The sequence below is a fragment of the Zalophus californianus genome, chromosome 9 (assembly GCF_009762305.2).
Source record: "Zalophus californianus isolate mZalCal1 chromosome 9, mZalCal1.pri.v2, whole genome shotgun sequence".
Lineage (NCBI taxonomy): Eukaryota > Metazoa > Chordata > Mammalia > Carnivora > Otariidae > Zalophus > Zalophus californianus.
In genome coordinates, this window is record NC_045603.1 from 140,368,636 (window position 1) to 140,387,268 (window position 18,633).

The 18,633-nt window shown below is 49.3% G+C and overlaps 2 protein-coding genes across 3 annotated transcripts in view; one reads left to right on the top strand and one right to left on the bottom strand.

Moving 5' to 3' along the window:
- Positions 1-17,788, top strand: part of LOC118357348 (voltage-dependent N-type calcium channel subunit alpha-1B-like) — a 38,573-nt gene extending 20,785 nt beyond the window's left edge. The window contains exons 3-7 of one of the 2 annotated variants that reach the window (XM_035729293.1): positions 6,667-6,783; positions 7,177-7,241; positions 8,600-8,691; positions 10,931-11,075; positions 17,488-17,788. In XM_035729293.1, the coding sequence (XP_035585186.1) occupies positions 6,667-6,783; positions 7,177-7,241; positions 8,600-8,691; positions 10,931-11,075; positions 17,488-17,619 (551 nt within the window). In that variant the 3' untranslated portion in view covers positions 17,620-17,788. Of the gene's footprint in view, positions 1-6,666; positions 6,784-7,176; positions 7,242-8,599; positions 8,692-10,930; positions 11,076-17,487 lie in introns of those variants that run through there. The other variant, XM_035729292.1, reaches the window with a different exon arrangement.
- LOC118357349 (ribonuclease P protein subunit p20-like) lies at positions 15,455-15,888 on the bottom strand. Its single transcript, XM_035729294.1, has one exon. It carries the CDS (start codon positions 15,875-15,877, stop codon positions 15,455-15,457), a length of 423 nt encoding a protein of 140 aa, XP_035585187.1. The 5' UTR covers positions 15,878-15,888.
- Positions 17,789-18,633: the final 845 nt, after the last annotated feature.

Genomic DNA, 18,633 nt, shown 5'->3' on the forward strand with positions numbered 1-18,633 from the left:
TTGGGAGGTGATCCCTGGAATACTAGGGGAACAAGGAAGTGGGCCAGGGAGGGGGGCAGCCAGTACATGGTCCTATGAAGCCGGGTACCACTGTGGGTCCTCACTGGGAGCCCTGAGCCTCCATTATCCCAGCAAGGGGCGGGGTGAGTGGGGTATTTTTCAGCAAGTGCTGTTAGCTACTAGTTGAAGGCTGCTGGGGAGAGGGGGCCAGAGAATGTTAATTCTCATGTCCTGGCCTGGGAAAATTCTCAGGAAAAAAAGATGTGGATGCTGACAATTGAGTATTGGGCCTGTGAGGATACGAGTGCCACTGAATGCCACAGCAGGGAGCCCGGCAGAGGGTCTAAGGTGAGAGACCGTCATTCCGGATGTAGTTTCCAGTAGAGCTGCAGATGGACCACATGTCTCTAAAAGTTGAGCAAGAATGGCATCAAAGTCTGAGCACTTGGGAACGTGGATTATCATTAATTGAAATGGGAAAGACTGTGGGTGGAACAGGTTTGTTGTGGACTGTTTGTACATGTGGACTGGATGCAGTTTGTACATGTTAGATTTGAGTTGCCTGTTGGCCTCCCTGAAGGAATCATCCAACAGGCCGTTGAACAGATGGGCCTGGAGTTTGGAGAAGAGATTCATGCCAGTGTCATAGGATTGGGAACCATGAGCATATGAGATGATATCAGATCCATGAGACTGAATGAGATCAATAAAGGAGAGAAAAGAATGAGCTACTGAGTTCTATGATGCACCAACATTTAGTGACAAAGGCGTGGCCGGAGGGCAGAGAGGTTATCCAAACCATTAGCAAAGGTTAGTGTGCAGAATGTGCAAGGCTCTTCTGTGAATCATTAAGAAAAACAAAAGCAACCGAATGGAAAAATGAACTGAAGGCATAATTGGGCATTTTACTAAAAGAATAAGAAACAGAAATGACCAATTAACATAGGAAAAGCTGCTCACCCTTATTTGTAATTAAATGTAAAGTGAAATGACATTGAGATGCCATTTCACACCCTCCGGTTTGTCAAACGTCAAACAGGAATTCCAGCCATGGCAATGGTTAGCAAGTGGGACAGCCAGAACCTCCACGCTACTGCTGGGGGGTGTTCGTTGGACAACCTTTTCGGAAGAGTGTGGCAGTCCCTGGAAAGCTGGACATATGCATGCCTGCAGCGACTTAGACACATAAGCCAGAGGGTGTCTGGGCAGGTGACCTGGAGACACTTTCACACAGAGGGTCGTGGCTACCTTGTTCACAGTAGCAGCGGAACGCACTGATTGTTAGGGGACGTGAACGTAGTGAAGTGCCGCACGCACTGGAGGGTGGTGGTCTCCACATCAAGAAGGATGTTTTTCAGAAGCAGAGTTTGCTTGCCGTCAGCACAAGTTTGCCCAAGTCCGCGAAGGCTGCATACGGTAGCATCCCATTGAAAAGGCTAAGAAAAGTCAAGTATAATGCATTTTAAGAGTTTGTCATAAGACAGTAAAGAAAAGCAATTATTAACAAGAATTAAGGGTAGCTACTACATCTGGGGAGGAGAAAGGGAGACAGGACGGGCTTCAAAAGTAATGGTAACATTCTGTTTTCTTTAAGCTGGGTGATGAATATATGGACATTTTATGATTTTTCTTTGAAAATGTGCATCCGTACACATATTTATACATATTCTTTTGTGTATGTGGTATGTTTTATGGTTTTAAAAAATTAGTAATCCAAATAATGCGGGGAAAGTTCTGAGCTGCCATTTTCACACAAAAACCAAGGATGTTCTGTCACACCAACCATTGGCATTGTGGCATTGCCCAAGTGCTTCTCATCCAGAAATAGTTCGTACCAGTGTGGTTTCTGGAAGGAGCAAGCTGGCTGCTGATCCTTACGGGCCCCGTCCTTGGACACAGGCATCTTTGTTCCCTGGATAAAGGGATCCAGACATTGCGCTCCTGTCTGCAAGGGCACAGCTCTGGGGGTTTCCTCATGTGTGTGCCTCCTCGCCCAAGAGGGCGGACTGATGAGCAGGCATCAAGGGTGGGGGTTGCCAGACTTGCAGAGAGCACGACGCCCAGCTGTCTTGCAGGGAAACCTCCACCTCCAGAGAGGCCCGCACACAAGGCAGAGACCTTCTGTGGCGCAGGTGGCTGGAGTAGCCCAGTGTCTGTCCCTCAGCTGTTGGACGCGCAAGGCCAAGGGGGCTTGTGGTTGTATCAGACCTTGCCTCAAATAAGCCCTCCATGGCCGCTGCCGTCGGCCCCCGATGTCTAGCAGGGCCGGTGGGAGGGCTGAGGAGCCGCTTGGCTTGGAAGCTCTGCTGTGCCCTGGCCGCTGGTGCTCTCGGAGCTCAGTCCTTCACCCAGTTCTGCTGAGGGGAAAAGATGAAAGGAAGTCGTCATGTGGATTAGTGGTGTCTTTATTTTTGTTCATTTGTAGTCACTTCAGATGTTACTTTGTGATGTACTTTTTTTTCCTTAGGCAAAAAGATGAGTGTCAGTTCCCACCACCAACTTAATCAAAATAGAGTAATAGTCTTAACGAGGGTCACGTAGAGACAGCATTCCCAAGCAAGCATAAAACTGACATTGATTTCTTTGCCTGGAAATAAAAAAATAAGTGTCTGTGAGTCATCTTTGGATTTGTATTACAAACAGGAATGCAAATGAATGCCACCCTGTCTGCATAACCTACAGATTTCAAAAATATGTTTTGATTTGGTGCATTTTAAGCCAAATATGCAAAGTTTACTAAAATCCTCAAGTTTTCCAGTGAGGTATTCAAAGTTTGAGTTTTTGCTTGTGTTGATGACTCATTTTCTCTTTTGTTTTCTGTTTTTGTTCTTGATTTACCTTAACCTACCTGCTGACTCACGCCATCCAACCAACAGACAATGCAAAAGCCATGTCTCCATCTGTATGTTGCGCACCTGCTGCTCAAACATCCCAATTTGTAAATAATATGCAAATATCCATCCATGAAAACGTCACATATAGGAAACGGTTGGTTTCATGACTTTCAACAGTTCTTAAAACTCCTTGCTTTGCTTGCTCTCCTTCTGTTCTTCCTTCCATTTCCTGTGGCCCCTCACCACTGCCTTCCTGAGGGGTGTGGTCAGAGACTTGCAGTACACCCATCCCCTCTGGCCTCTTCTTCTCGGCTCCTGGGGTCTAGCAGGGGCTTCTGAAGGCCCTCCCAGGAGCCACTGGATTCAGGAGCTGGCCTTGGGTCTAGAGAGGAGGTGTAGGGTCCCCTGAGTGAAGTGGCCAAGTGCCCAGTGTTTCTTGTCGGGATCGGGCTCAGAATTGGGGAGATTTGTGTAGGACATGAGGTTGGACCTGATCCTACAGAGTCCATGGTTTCTCTTGCACCGTCTTCCTTCTGCTCCCTTCCCCACTGTACCAACATACAAGGCTGGTTCTCCCCGGTGGCCTCTGACGATGTCTCCTGTAACATTCTCCCTGGACATGCCCTTCCATAGGGAACCCTCTCTGGGTCTCAGGGCTGGAGGGGATTGGAGATTTTGTCTTCATGATTCAAAAAAGGGTGGTGTAAGGCCTGATGGAGTGGGAAGAGGGTCTGCCCCCAGAGACAGTGAAGCTCAGGGCTCTTGCACCCAGGCATCATTGGAAATTCACATAAAGTAGCAAATATTTGAGATTCCTGTTACAAAACGAGCATTAATGATAAAGTGTTTCACAAGTGTAGCAGAAGATCTTGAGTTGTGAGAAAATGCCATTTGACGCCACAGAAATTTTCGACTCACTCAGGCCTTTTCGTGGCCTTTTCCCGTCCACTTGGGAAGAGCACCCCCCTCCCCCCGTGCCCTTCCTCATCCTCCAGAGCACACATCATCACCTGACATGCTGCGCATGTTGGGGTATACAGAGCTTTGCTTTTCTTCATCATTGTCCCATGAGAACAAAGCTGATTAGGAGAGCAGTTTGTTGCAGCATAGACTGTGGCCCCCAGCAGATGTGCACAGGTCACTTTGCTTGACCCTGACTGGAAACAGTGATGTACTTGGATGCAGGAGATGCCGATCTGGGTCTGAGGCCTGTTGATCCCCTTTGTGGGGGCCATGTTTCACAATGCCCGGTGTACCTTTAAATCCCTTAAATCTCGGACTCCTCACCGTCTGGGCACAATGTCCTAATGTCTCCATCTTGTGGATGAGGAAGCAAGGGGCTCAAAGGAACCAGGGACCAGTGTACCCTCAAGGTGAATCAGCTACCACATTGAGAGGTGCGATGATGCATCTTTGGGGTGCTCTAGACCTGTCCTGATGCAGAGGCAGATGGCAATAAGGAAGGGTGTGGCTTTGAATTAGTGGGGGAAGTAGTAGGTGCTCTCTGGTGTGACAGAAACCACGGACTCTGGGAGGATGGGGCAAGCTATGTCCATCTCCGAGGGGTTGGCCGAGGCCAGAGGCGACTATGCATAGCCGTGGGAGGCTGCCGTGTGCTTGCTGCCCCCTGCTCTCCTGCATGCGCTCGCATGGCGTTGCCTGGCAGCTCCCGCCCTGGGCACAGCCACGGAGTGCTCTGGCTGCCACACTGTGCTCGGAGTATCTGTGGCTGCTGTCGCCATCTGTCCTCATGGCTCTCTAGGGCTGTCTGTCTGTTGCCACCCCCACCCCTCTCCCGAATGCCCACTGGAGCCCCGAGAAAAGACATCTGGGAGGAGGGGTGAGAACGTGAGTCTCAACAAAACGTAGCAGGTGACTTGTTGAGCTTTGCGTTCATGCACCATGTGGATGGACAGTGCCTTCCCCTGCCTTGTCTTCCGTCCCTTCTTTCTCACCCAGAGCCTCGATTTTCCCCAATATCTCCAGGAAATCTTCTCGTCTGTGCCAGTGGCCTGAGCAGAGCGCTTTGGGCTGGGCAAATGATAACTGTGTTATCACAGTCTTGGCCCCTCCAGACCCAAGTGAGCAGGTGCTTTAGAGGCCGGGCCCTTGGAAGCTCCCTCCCGTTCCTCTGCTTTATTGTCTTGTACAAAGTATTTCCCAGCACTGTAGACAAAGTCTCCCTTCCATCTCTGTGCCCATCCTCCCGAGGTGACTGGCTCATTTGAGAACCTGGGGCCCACGGGGCAGGGGTGGATGTCTCTTGGACATCCTGTACCACTGAGATTCTCTTTCCCCAGCACAAGCAGGTGAGGGAGCTCTAGGCAAACTGTGTGCCCTCCAGGGTCACACCTCAAGGTCCACTCCTGCCTTCTTGCCGATCTGGACCACAGTCAGCACCTCCTTGTGACTGCCAGAACTCCCACCCCATGGCTCCGACATCTAGCCCTCCAGCAGAGACAGTCTAGTCTCCAGCCACCCCGGTGGGAACTGAAGAGGCAGACAAGGGCTGGGTTGGGGCCACTGTCCTTAGAAGTAAGAGTGAGACCTGCCTCTCCACCAAAGTCCTCAGCCCAGCCTAGAGCAGATGGGCAGCCCTGGAGGGAGGGCGGCCAGCTCTCCCCAGGCTCCCCATGCCTCCTGCACGTGCTCTCCTACTGCTGCTCTCATTCAACACGTCGTGTTCTTTTCTCTTCATCTGACCACTGAATCTGGCGATACGATGTGTCTAGGCCTGAGCTGCTTGCATATGTTAAAACACCAAAGTGGCAGGAAGCTGCTGTCAGGCTGCGTGCGGGCACCTGGTCTCCAAGCAGACAGAGGGTGGGAGACTGCCCAGGGCCACAAGCACCCCCACGTCGTGGACACCGTCCAGAGCCGTGCTCCCTGAAAGGGATGTGCCAATAACTCAAGGCGCCCCTGAGCCAGGGTAAGCCTCCCTCCCAGGTAATCTGTGGAGTCCAGAGTTTATTGCTTCTTTTTGTGCTTGATTTTGAACCTCTTGGATGAGGGAGCAGTGCTAGATACCCTGGGATCTCTGGAGTTGAGACCATTTGCGAATTTCATAAGTGGCTTCCGTGGTGTGGGCCTCAGGGTCGCCAACACTTACCCTTCCTATGGTGACTTATCTGCAGGCACCAGGAGCAGCCCCAGAAGAGATGTTTGCCCCTCTGCCAGGTCCCAGGCAGCAGGGGCTTTGCTAGCCATATTGAGAAGCAAAGGGCCCTTCATTTTTTTATTTTATTTTATTTTTATTTTTATTTATTTTTATTTTTTTTAAATTTTTTTGTTTTATTGTTATGTTAATCACCATATATTACATAATTTGTTTTGGTGTAGTGTTCCATGATTCATTGTTTGTTCATAACACCCACTGCTCCATGCAGAATGTGCGCGAAGGGCCCTTCAGAGGCTCTCGGTGAAGAAGCAGCCTTGCCCGGCACTTGGACGGCTTGGCTGTGTCTTGCCAGAGGCGGTCAGTGTTAGAGGCCCATCCACAGTTGGTCTCCTGGCTCCACCTGGCAGCAAGGAGCTGCTTCTGAGAATTTTTCTCTCTCTCCCTCCCTGTTGGGTGCAGGGGAGCCTAAAGCGGAGGGGTTTCTTTGATTTGCTGCATGAGAAGTGATTTGCAATGACAAGCTTTACTTTTGGAAGGTTTTCTGGTGGCCGATTGCTGCTTATACCGTAGAGCAGTGACGTTTTGTTTGATCTCTCTTTGTATGCACTTTTCTTCAGGACCACAGCACGCCAGGGAGAGGTGGGTGGGGAGCAGCACCTGCAGTTGCAGGAGGCTGGTCTCCGCAGGTTAGAGAACAGCCTCTCTTCCCTACAGAACAATTTCATCAACCTCAGCTTTCTCCGCCTCTTCCGTGCTGCCCGGCTCATCAAGCTGCTGCGCCGAGGCTACACCATCCGCATCCTGCTGTGGACCTTCGTCCAGTCCTTCAAGGTGAAGCCCAGGCACGGCCCTCGTGCCCTGACCCTCCCCTGTGTGATGCACAGTGCTGTGGCCACCACCTCCTCCTTGCCACCAGAGCAGCCCCTCCTCGTGGAGGCTCCTTGTTGGGACCCGTTATCCTATTGTAGTTTACAAAGACATTTTAAGTGATCCAGAGAGCATCTTGGTAATGCTCACTGACTCTGAGGTGGGTTCTATGACTGATTATAGACGAAGGAACTGAGGCGGTCTCTTGGTGGAGGGGCTTCATGGTCAGTGGGGGTGGATTTGTGGTCGCTGGGTGGCCCTAGAGATCCGGCCACCGTCCACTCTGCAGACGAGGCCCGAGCAAGGTAGCTGGGCAGCCCTCCCTGGAGCTGCCCTGTCCTCTGTATGTCTCCACAGGCCCTGCCCTACGTGTGTCTGCTCGTCGCCGTGCTGTTCTTCATCTACGCCATCATGGCATGCAGGTGGGTGCGCCTGATGGGACAGGGAGCAGAAGGGGCCCCTGTGCCCTGGGGCAGAAGGGCACTGATCATGGTCATCAAATGGTATCAATGACAGATTGGCACTTGGGGAACATTTCTATGTTTGAAGCACTTTATGAACTTAATTCTCAGAAAGAATGTTCTACCGATAAGGACACGGAGGCTGGGCACCACGGGTTTGGGCCTGTCACCCAGAGTCCACTAGTGAGGAGTAGCTCCACCGTCTGTGGGAAAATGCTCTGCTGTGCTCCTGAGTGGAACCCCATTGGGCTGTTAGGGTGTTGATGGGCATGTTTGATTGGGTGCCGGGCCCCCATGGTGGCGGAGCTTTTGAGCACATCTGCCTAGTTCTGAGTGGCCTGCAAAGCACCAGCTGGTCATTCTGTTAGTCCAGAGAGTTGACCTGATCCTTTACAGGAAGTTATATGTTACAGAAGAAAAAAGTCAACAGGATCACACCAGATCACTGTACTGTCAAGTTCAGCTTGGATAAGTTAGATTGCCTTTATTTTGCCAAAGAACCCTTTGTCAGCTACTTAGAAAAACATTTAAAAGAAAGCAGTGTTCCAGTTTTAAATCTTTGGCATCTGGCCACTTTTCAACAGTAGGATGGGAGATGGATCCAAATGTTAAATTATAGTGGGAGAAGCCATTGTCTTAAAGGTTAGCTGAGAAGTGATTTTTAAACTCTACTTCAGGGATTGAAAAGGTTCTCTTCCTTTAAAATTTGCTGAGATCTGATGCTATTTAAAAAATAAATATATTTGTGCCTGCTTTGGTTTGGGAATTTATAAGACCAGAAGGGTCACTGATCTTTGTTTTTGGTGAATATGTGATAGTTCATAAATTTTTCAGCCAGATTCCAGATTTTAAGCCAAGTACAGTTACTGACTTGTTTGCATTCCTAACCCTAAAAATAAATCAATTAAAATGGATAAAAAGCCCATTGTGATGTTTGCACAGAAATTTAGAAAGAAACTTTCAAGTTGACCTCATAGCTATTACCAATAAAATTATTGCTTCGGAGTCATTGATGACAGGGTGAAATTTCAAATGCTTCCTGTCTTATATATAGCGCAGCCCATGTAAACTTAGCTCTGGGTGGCATTTTTACTCGGCATGCGGACTTGCAGGTGTAGACATGAGGAGCTGGGGGGGGGGCGGTGGGCAGTGACGTGTTTGGCTGGAAGTGCTGGCCTCTCCAGCCCCTGCCGCAGGGGTGGTGGCTAAGGGCAGCGTCCTGTGCCCTGTGGGTCCTCACGTGCAGACATCCTCTTCTGCCTGGCCACAGCTCCTGAGGGCCCAACAGGACCAGCCTGCAGCCTTCTTTCTCATTTCAGGTTTTTGGAAATATTGCCCTGGATGATGACACCAGCATCAACCAGCACAATACCTTCAGGACGTTTTTGCAAGCCTTGATGCTGCTGTTCAGGTGTGTTGTTTGGGGAGTCAGCACAGGCTCAGAGGCTCCTCCGTTCAGGAGGGACAGGGCGTGTGCCGACCCAGAGGGCCACCCCCCTCCGACACCCAGCTCGTGCTGGCTTCCCCTCAGTGGGCCTTCCCAGCTTCTTCTCCCCTCTTCCTCCTTCCTTCCCTAAGGGTTCCTGGGCCTCGGGACAGATGGAAGGGAAGTCCATGAGGGAGGTCAACCTGAGAGCCCCAGGTGAGGCTGGCCTTGACCACCTCAGCTCAGATCCCTGGGGGTGGCCAGAAGGCCTCTGGTGAAGCTGCAGCCAAGGGTCTGGGAGGACAGAAGGTGTCCAGCAGGGCCTTTTTCGGTGTGCTGGACATAGGCTTTGCATCTGCTCACCTTGTTGACTGCAGGGTCTGTGGGATCGGGGGCGGGGGCAGGGGCGGGGGCAGGGCAGGGGGACACAGAGTGTGCTACTCAGGGACCCAAGGAGCTCAACTGGCCAGAGTGAGTGCCTCCACCTGCCCCATGGCTCACAGGACTGCAATCCCCTAGGCTCCAGGCTCCAAGGCAGGCAGAGTAGCTTGTTTCTGGCTCAGGCGCCTCCCTGTGTGCTCGACAGGGCTGCATGTCAGCTTTTGTTCCGAGATGTGACACACTCTCTGTGGCCCATCCTGGTTTGGGGGCTGTGGGGAGGGGGTGAATGTGTCTCACTGCCTCCAGGGTCCCCTTCGTTAAGGCAAGCCCACCACATGACCCTAGGAGGGAAGAAAGGAGCTCTTCGTAGGGACTTGAGGAGGGGTACTGACATAAAACCCTGCCTGGGGCTCCTTCTTGAGGTGCCCACACGCGTGTTTGTTCATGCAGATGCACCAGGATGCTGTAAGGCCTGTGTTGGGAGATGCCCAGCACGGTTAATCCCAGGCAGATGCATTCCAGGGCCCGTGGAGGTTCTTCTTTTTATGGAGGGAGATCAGACCGATCTGCTTAGCTAAGCTGCCTGGAGAGAGTTGTCTGACTCTTGTTTTTTTAATCAGATAGACAAGTATCCTTAGGCCTACACCTTCTCCAAATGACATCATTTCTCTGGACTTTAGCTATTACGTTCATTTCATCTCTTCATTAATTAATGTCCTGCCTCCTGCTGCAAGAGTTGAGGCAGGCCTATGAAACCAGCCTCAGTTTTAATTCTTTGTTCTCAAAGATCTCTTTTCCTCCCTGGTCTCTGTGTCATGTGTGAGCACCAGTATCAGTCAGGCCTGGCATTGGACAGCTGCCCTGCAGGAAAAGCCCCCTACTCCTAGCCATTGTTAATGGGAAGTGGGCTCCACTTGTGCCGAGAGCTGGCCATGCAGGCACACCCAGTGTCGGGGGGGGCCCAGGCCTCTGGGCTGCCTGCTAGTCTAGTGCACATCTGGCCCTCGTGCTGGCCGCACACCCAGGGACAAAAGTCCATGAAGAAAGGTCCTCCAGGGTGGCCACTCAGGCTGGTGGGGCTGTTCTTGCTGTGTTCAGGAAACAGCAGATGCTGGTGTGGCTGGAGTGGACTGAGCAGAGACCACGGGGAAAGAGCAGGCTGCGAGTTTCACAGAGCTGTGGGCAGTTGTGTGAATGTTGGGTTTTGCAGTAAGTGAGGGGTCATTGAGAGGAAAAGTGACCTGATCTCACCTCTGTGTGGTGGACCCACTTGGCTGTTGGGTGGGGCAGAGCAGGAAGATCCGTGAGGAAGCTATTGCAGCAGCTCAGGGGAGGTGGTTGTTGCTTAGCCCAGGGTGCTGAGAAGTGGTAAGAGTCTAGCTGGTTTTTGAAGGTAGATGAGCTGATGAAGCTGGTGAGAAGGAATGGAGGCAGGGATGCCTGCAGTATATTTGGCCTAAGAAACGGGATGGAGCCCCCATTTCTTGAATCAGGGAAGTTTGGGATGGCACATGCTGGGTGAGGGAGGCCAGGAAGGGCTGTGTTGGCTTCGAGGTGCCAGAGGTCCATGAAGGGGCGCTCACCATAGTGCTGACTTTTGGTGCAGTTCCTTGTTGTCAGTAACTAGTTCTTTCCGAGTTAATGATCAATTTGAAAACCTAATGCCAGAGGATTCTTTTTAAGAAGCAGGCATCTCTTACCTAGACCTTACATATGAGTGGGTTCTCTGTGGGAGGGAGCCCAGGGAGGGTATGCACTTGAGCCAGCTCTTCTGAGATTTCTTCTCAGGCTGGCCTGGGCCTTCCTTTGTGGGTCTCATGGCTCTGTCCTTCTTCTCTCTCAGGGGTGCCACTGGGGAGGCCTGGCATGAGATCATGCCGTCTTGTCTCAGCAACCGGGCCTGTGATGAGCACACCAATGCCAGTGAGTGTGGGAGCGACTTTGCCTACTTCTACTTCGTCTCCTTCATTTTCCTTTGCTCCTTTCTGGTAAGTCCTGGTCACTGTGCCCATGTGTCCACCTGTCTCAATCCATCCCAGGCCTCCCTTCCATCTCTCACTGATCCCTGATACTGATTCATGTCACATTACAAGCGGATTCTGTGTTGATGGTCCTGTTTCCCCAGAGACGATGACCTCTAAAAGGACCCACTCTGTCATGAGCTCCTGTGGGCCTTGCCTTTCCTTCTCAGAAAGGGTTTTAAGTTTCCACGGGACAACTGTCCTTTAGTCTTTAGCCTCTGCCATGGTGATGAGTTACAAAGAAGCAGCACTCCAGCTGGTGTGCCTGGGGCAGATGAGCCTCAGGAAACTGGTTTTTGGGGCGGTAAGTGGACTAGGTCCAAGTCAGCAGACACCACTGGGAAACTTTGAGCAGGGGCATGGCACAATCTGGTTGATACTTTAAAACCTTGCTCTCGCCTCTGGTCAGGAGAGGCTGAAGAGTGGTCAGGAGATGGTTGGAGGTGACAGTGCCTAGAGAAGGGTGGGGATGAAGGGGGTTGAGCTGCACTTTAAAGACAGAGCCAACATGACTGATGAGTAAGCACAGGCATGAGAGAAAAAGAGAAAGAAAGCCGCACCTGTCGTTTGCTGGGGCGCTGGAGAAACAGGTGCTCGTTCACGCCAGTGAGAATGTGACGAGGTGCAGCAGCTGTGGAAGACAGTCTGGTAGCTCCTCAGTAAACTGAAAATAGAATGGCAGTATAACCCAGCAACTCCACTTCTGGGCATATGCCAGAATTGAAGACAGGGACTTGAATAAATATTTGTACACATACGTTCATAGCAGCATTATTCACAATGGCCAGGAGGTAAAAGCAACCAAAGTGCCCACCAACAAGTGATTGGTACACAAAATGTGACATGAACATACAAGGGACTATCATTCGGCCTTAACAAGAGAGGCAGTTCGGGCCCATGCTTCAATATGAATGAATCGTGAAGTCATTATGCCAAGTGAAATAAACCAGTGACAAAAGGAAAAATAACTGTATGGTTTCACCTATCTGAGGCCCTCGAGTGAAGTTCACAGAGACAGAGTAGGATGTAGGATGGCGGGTGCCAGGGACTGGGGAAGGGGTGGGAGTTAGGGTTTAATGGGGTCAGGGTTTCAGTTGGGGAGGATGGAAGAATTCTGGAGATGGATGGTGGGGATGATTGCACAGCAGTGTCAGTGTGCTTGATGCCGCTGCACTGTGCACCTAAAAGTGGTTAAATTGGTCAGCTTTTTGCTTTGTATGTTTTACCACAATTTAGAAAATGGTATTAAAAAAGAATTAACATAAATCCTATCCAAACTCTTTTTATTTTTTTAGAGGGGGGAAGGAAAGAGGGAGAGAGAGAATCTCAAGCAGACTCCATGCTGATTGTGGAGCCCGACCTGGGACTCCATCTCACGACCCTGAGATCATGACCTGAGCTGAAATCCAGACTCGAACGCTTAACTGACTGAGCCAACTAAGTGCCCCCTATTCAGATTCTTTCAAAAAGTAGAAGAGCAAACACCTCCTGACACATCCTGGGATGCTGCCATTGTCCTAATACCAAAGGCAGGCAAAGATGCCACAAAAAAAGAAAACTACAACCAATGTCCCTGATAAATATATAGTAAGAATCCTGAACAAGATGCTAACAGACTAGTTCCAATAACACATTAAAAGGATTATACACCATGATCAAATGGGATTTATCCCAGGAATGCACGGATGCATTTTCAACATACAAAGATTAACCAATGTGATGAGGAAAAAACCCACATGATTATCTCATTGGTGCAGAAAAGCATTTGACAAAATTCAACACCCTTTCATGACAAAAACACTTAGCAAACTCGGAGTAGAAGGGAGTGTCCTTAACATGATGAAGGACATTTATGAAAAACCTACAGTTAACATTATACTCAGTGGTGAAAGACTACAAACTTTTCCCCCAAACAGCAGGAATTAGACAAGGATGCCCACTTTTTTTTAATTATGTTAATCACCATACATTACATCATTAGTTTTTGATGTAGTGTTCCATGATTCACTGTTTGCATATAACACCCAGTGCTCCACGCAGAACGTGCCCTCTTTAATACCCATCACCAAGGATGCCCACTTTTTATCACTTCTCAACATCGTGCTGGAAGTCCTAGTTAGAGCAATTAGGCAAGAAAAAGAATTAAAAAGCATCCAAATTGGAAAGGAAGAAGTAAAGATATCTCTATTTGCAGATGATACTATTCTATATGTAGAACATCCTGAAGAACACACACACACACACACGCTACTAATACTAATGAATGAGTTAAAGTGTCAGGGTACAAAATCAACACACAGTAAACAACCAGAAAAGGAAATTAAGGCAATAATTCTATTTCCAGTAGCACCCAAAAGGATAAAATACCTAGGAATAAATAAATACCCATGGAGATGAAAACCTGTACGGTGAAAACTGCAAAATATCGCTAAAATGAGCTAAGACCTAATTAAATGGAAAGACATGCATGTCCATGGATCAGAAGACTTAATATTGGTAAGGTGGTAATGTCCCCACAAAGTGAGCTCTAGATTCAGTGTGATCCCTGTCAGAGCTCCAGTGGCCTTTCTACAGGAATGGAAAAGCTGATCCTCAAATTCATATGGAATGGCAAGGAGCCCCAAATAACAAAAAATCTTGAAATTAAAGACCAAGTGAGAGAACTCACATTTCCCTATTTCAAAACTTACTATAAAGGTACCATGAGTAAAAACAATGTGGCTGAAGAGATACTTTTCCAAAGACATACAGGTAACCAACAGGTACATGTAAAGGTGCTCAGCATCACTTATCATCAGGGAAATGCAAATCAAAATCCTAAGAGCCAAGATATGGAAACAACCTAAGTGTTCATCAACAGGTGAATTAGATAAGGAAGATTTGGTGTGTGTGTACATACACACACACATTTTTCAGCAATGGGAAAGAAGGAAATCCTTCTGTCATTTGTGACAACACAGATGGATCTTGAGGGCATTATGCTAAGTGAAAAAGGCCAGACAGGGGAAGACACATACTACATGTATAACTTATATGTGGAATTTTTTTTAGAGGTCAAACCGTAGGAACAGAGAGTAAAAGAGTCGTTGCCAGGGAGTAGAGAGTTGGGGAAATAGGGAGAAGTTGGTAAAAGGGTACACACTTTCAGCTATAATATGAATAATGTCTGAGGAGGTAAAGTAAAACGTGACTATAGTTGATAATACTGTATTGTATAATTGAATTTTTCTGAGAGTAGAACGTAAGTGTTCTACCAAAAAAAAAAAAAAGGTGATGGATGTGTTAATTAGATTGTAGGAATGATTTCACAATGTTTATGTATGTATATATACCACAATATGCACTTTAAGTCTCTTATAATTATGTCAGTTATATATATCTTAATAAGGATGATACTGGGGCAGTATGGTATTGGCGTAAGGATAGACCAGTGGAGTGGGATGGAGATTCCAGAAATAAATCCAAATATCTATGGACAGTTGATTTTTGAGAAGGATGACAAAGCTGTTCAGTATGGAAAGAATAGTTTTTTAAGACATGGTGAAGAGACAACTGGATGTCCACATGCAAAAAAATAAAGATGGACCCCTACCTCAGCCCATATACAAAAATGAACCCAGAATTGATGAAAGAGCTAACACTACAAAACTCTTAGAAGAAAGCATAGGGGGCAGAACTTCATGATCTCGGATTTGTCAGAGGATTCTTAGATTCAACACCAAAATCACAAGCAACAAAAGAAAAAAATAAATTAGACTACTCAAAATTAAACACTTTTGTGTGTCAAAGGGGATTATAAAAGATGTGAAAATACAATTTAAGGAATGGGAGAAAATACTAATCCACATATTTTATGAGGGGATAATATCCAAAATACATAAAGAACTCTTAGAACGGTACTACAAAAGACAACCATATAAAAAATGGGCAAAAAATCAGAATACACATTTTAGCCAAGAAGATATACAAAGTGGCCAACAAGCACATGAAGACATTCATCACCTTTGGGCATTAAGGAAACTCAAAACCACACACTTGCTTCACACTCACTAGGATGGCTATAATGATAATTTTTTTGGGGGGGTGGCTGCATACTAACACAACTTGGTAGTTTTTATTGTCTAGGACAATGGTCACAGACCACAAAGACTCGGGAAGACCCATTGCTTGGGCCCAACAAGAGACAATACTTTCCCTCGCAGTTCAGAGTCCTCTGGGCTGTAAGGGGACAGGCTTTTCTTACGTGGCTCTGGTAGAAGGTCCGTGACTGTACTCAGTACAAGAAGAGCCACAGCTGAGCCTACTTATGTGGGGGTGGGTGGATAAGGTGGCCATCCTCATTTCCATTACTTGGGTGCAACCCTAAAGACCCGGATGTGGATGGCCGAGTTGTTGCAGATGCGGGTCAGTGGCTCTCGTGTATCAGTCTCTGGTTCCAGCTCATCGACAAGCTCCACAGTGGAGGTATTGGCAGCCACCTGCAAGGACCCGAAGCTGCCTGCCTGAAGCTGTAGGGCAATGCTGATGACATGGTTGATGGCCAGGCCCAAGTCATGAATGCAGATCTCACTGCATGAATTCTGACCCCGAGCCCCTCCGTCCAGAAGCTTTTGGCAGCGGGCCAACTGGGCCTTAAAGTCAGTCTTCATGTTGACATAAATGTCATTGGGCCTCCAGGGCCGGTGGTGGGGGAGCCGCTTCCGAAGGGTATACTCCACCGGGTCCAGCTCAGCCTCGACGGCCCCGCGGGGCTCTCGGTTTTCCGCCATGCTGTGTGCCACTCTCCAGTCCACAGTCCCCTTCCCGAGCACGCGGCCCGCTCCGGGCCAAGCCACTCAAGCACTGCGCCCACCCCCTCGGACTGAGCGCGCGGCGCCGGACACGCAAGACCGGGGAAGAGAAGAAAAGCCGCGTGCCGGAGGATCGCGAGTCTGTGGCCGCCCTTACGGCTCGGGGATCCTGAAAGATAATTTTTTTAATGGAAAATAACCAGCATTGGCAAGGACATGGAGAAATAGTAACTCTTGCACATTGTGATAGGAATGTAAAATGAGGCAACTTCTGTGGAAAACAGTTCAGCCCAAAGGTGGAAACAACCCAAATATCCATCAATGGATGAATAGATAAACAAACTTGTATATACCTACCATGGAATATTATTCAGCCTTAAAAGGCAATGAGGTTCTGACCCAAATGAATGGCTGAGCCTCAAAAAATCACGCTAAGTGAAAGAAGTCAGGCACAAAAGGCCGTATATGGTCCTGTATTGTAGGATTCCTTTTATATGAAGTACCCCAAATAGACAAGCCGATAGATGCAGAACAGAGATTGCTAGGGAACGGGAGAAAGGGGAAATAAGTGAGTGACTGATTACAGTAGGAGGCATTTTCTGGGGTGATAAAGAATTTTTGAGGGGCACCTGAGTGGCTCAGTCGTCAAGCGTCTGCCTTCGGCTCAGGTCACGATCCCAGGATCCTGGGATCGAGTCCCGCATCGGGCTCCCTGCTCCGCGGGAAGCCTGCTTCTCCCTCTCCCACTCCCCCTGCTTGTGTTCCCTCTCTCGCTGTGTCTCTCTCTGTAAAATAAATAAATCTTAAAAAAAAAAAGAATTTTTTTTTTAAATCCTTGTTCTTTTATTTATTTCTTTCCCAAAGATTTTATTTATTTATTTGACGGAGAGAGACACAGCGAAAGCAGGAACACAAGCAGGGGGAGAGGGAGAGGGAAAAGCAGGCTTCTCGCCGAGCAGGGAGCCCGATGTGGGACTCGATCCCAGGACCCTGGGATCAGGACCCGAGCCGAAGGCAGACGCTTAACGACTGAGCCACCACCCAGGCGCCCAAAAAAAAAAAAAAAGAATTTTTGAAACTAGAGAGGTGGTTGCATAATATTGTGAATACACTGAAGCCACCGAGTTGTACTCTTCAAAATGATTAAATGTATGTTATGTGAATTTCAACTCAAACAAAAAAGAAGCTGAGCTTTTGGCCTCTGGAGTCCAAACTACTAACTCCAAAGTCACTGTTTTCCTTGAAGACTGGCTAGGTGGGGAAGAGGGTGGGTGATGGGAGGTGGGGTGGGAGGGGTGCCAACATGAATTAGGGTAGGGCAGCAGAAGCAGGGAGTGGGAGGGACCTGGGTTAGTTTGCGGGACCCAGAACCCCGGGGTAGGAGGCTGGCTGCTGCGGGGGCTGGTGGTGGTGGTGGTGCAGGGGAGGCCCAGAGGCTGGGGGGAGCAGGGCTGGACGGGCTCTGGCTGAGTCAGAGTGGCCTCCGCTGCCACGATGGTTTCGCACAGACTTTGGCTGGAGGGTAAGGGCTAGGGTAGAGGGCAGGCTGAGGTCTCTCTACGTCACCCCTTCTCCTTCCTGTCCTGCAGATGTTGAACCCCTTTGTGGCCGTGATCATGGACAATTTTGAGTACCTTACACGGGACTCTTCCATCCTAGGGCCTCACCCCCTGGACGAGCTCATCCGGGTCTGGGCTGAGTACGACCCGGCCGCGTGGTGAGTGGCCCCCGTGTTCCGTGGTCCTCAGGGTGGTCCGTGCCACGGATCTCGGGACAGGGCTGGGTGGCTTCAGACCTGTGTCATGTGGCACAGGTTTTGTCAAACCCCTTCAGGTTTTGGCGGGGTCCGCTGAGGGTGGTGCCAGGTCCCCTTCTAGGTGGCACGCTCCTTCTCATGCCCACAGTGCTCTTACACAGCTCCCTGGGCTGAGAAATGCTCTGTGAGACCCTTAGTCCAGGCTTAGGAGGTTCCAAGGGGTCTGTGAGGCTCAAGTCTCTTGCCAAATGGGAGTGTACTGTCTCCTCACAGGTCTGTCACATGAGGGGCGTGGAGGGCTCAAGGGAGAGGGTGTGGACACAGCAGGAGGGCCTTCCCTTGGGGCCTCACCATCCTCATGAAGCTTGGAGGCCTTCATGGCAGAAATGACATTCTTCCCGCCGATGGGCTCAGGCCTCTCCCTCCCTGCCATCTCTTGGGAACAGGAGCCAACATGCACCTGTGTCCCCAGCCCAGGCTGCAAATAGCAGGCGCTTGGTGAACTTTCACTGAAATTAAAGGAGCTACCAGGAAGGGTCTAATATGTTGAAGACCCTTTGGTCATGGTGGGAAAGGGTTACTGTGTTGCATTAAGTGAGGGGTAGTTTGTTTCCAGACAGAGCAAGTATGTCATGAGGGGACTGGCTTGCATTAGAAGGGTGTTCCGTGATCCATGGGAGAGTCCTGCACACCCAGGACACATACTCTTATCCTCGGGACTAGCAAAGCAGCATGGACTCACCATCTGCCCATTTGTCTGTTCCTTCATCACTCGCTTCTTCATTTGCTTATTCATTCATTCATTCTCTCAAGCGGATACTTGAGTAGTTATTCAGGGCATGCTCTCTGCAAGGCCAACACAGGACATGGAAGGGCCAAGACACCTGGCTGCTGGGGAAGGCACAGGCCGGCTCATCGCCTCGCTCATGGTGAGCGCTCAGCAGACATGAATGTGAATGAACCAAGTGCATCAGTAAAC

Bases quoted from the DNA above. Each gene is read 5' to 3' on its own strand.
- LOC118357349 (XM_035729294.1), bottom strand. From the start codon at position 15,877: ATGGCGGAAAACCGAGAGCCCCGCGGGGCCGTCGAGGCTGAGCTGGAC.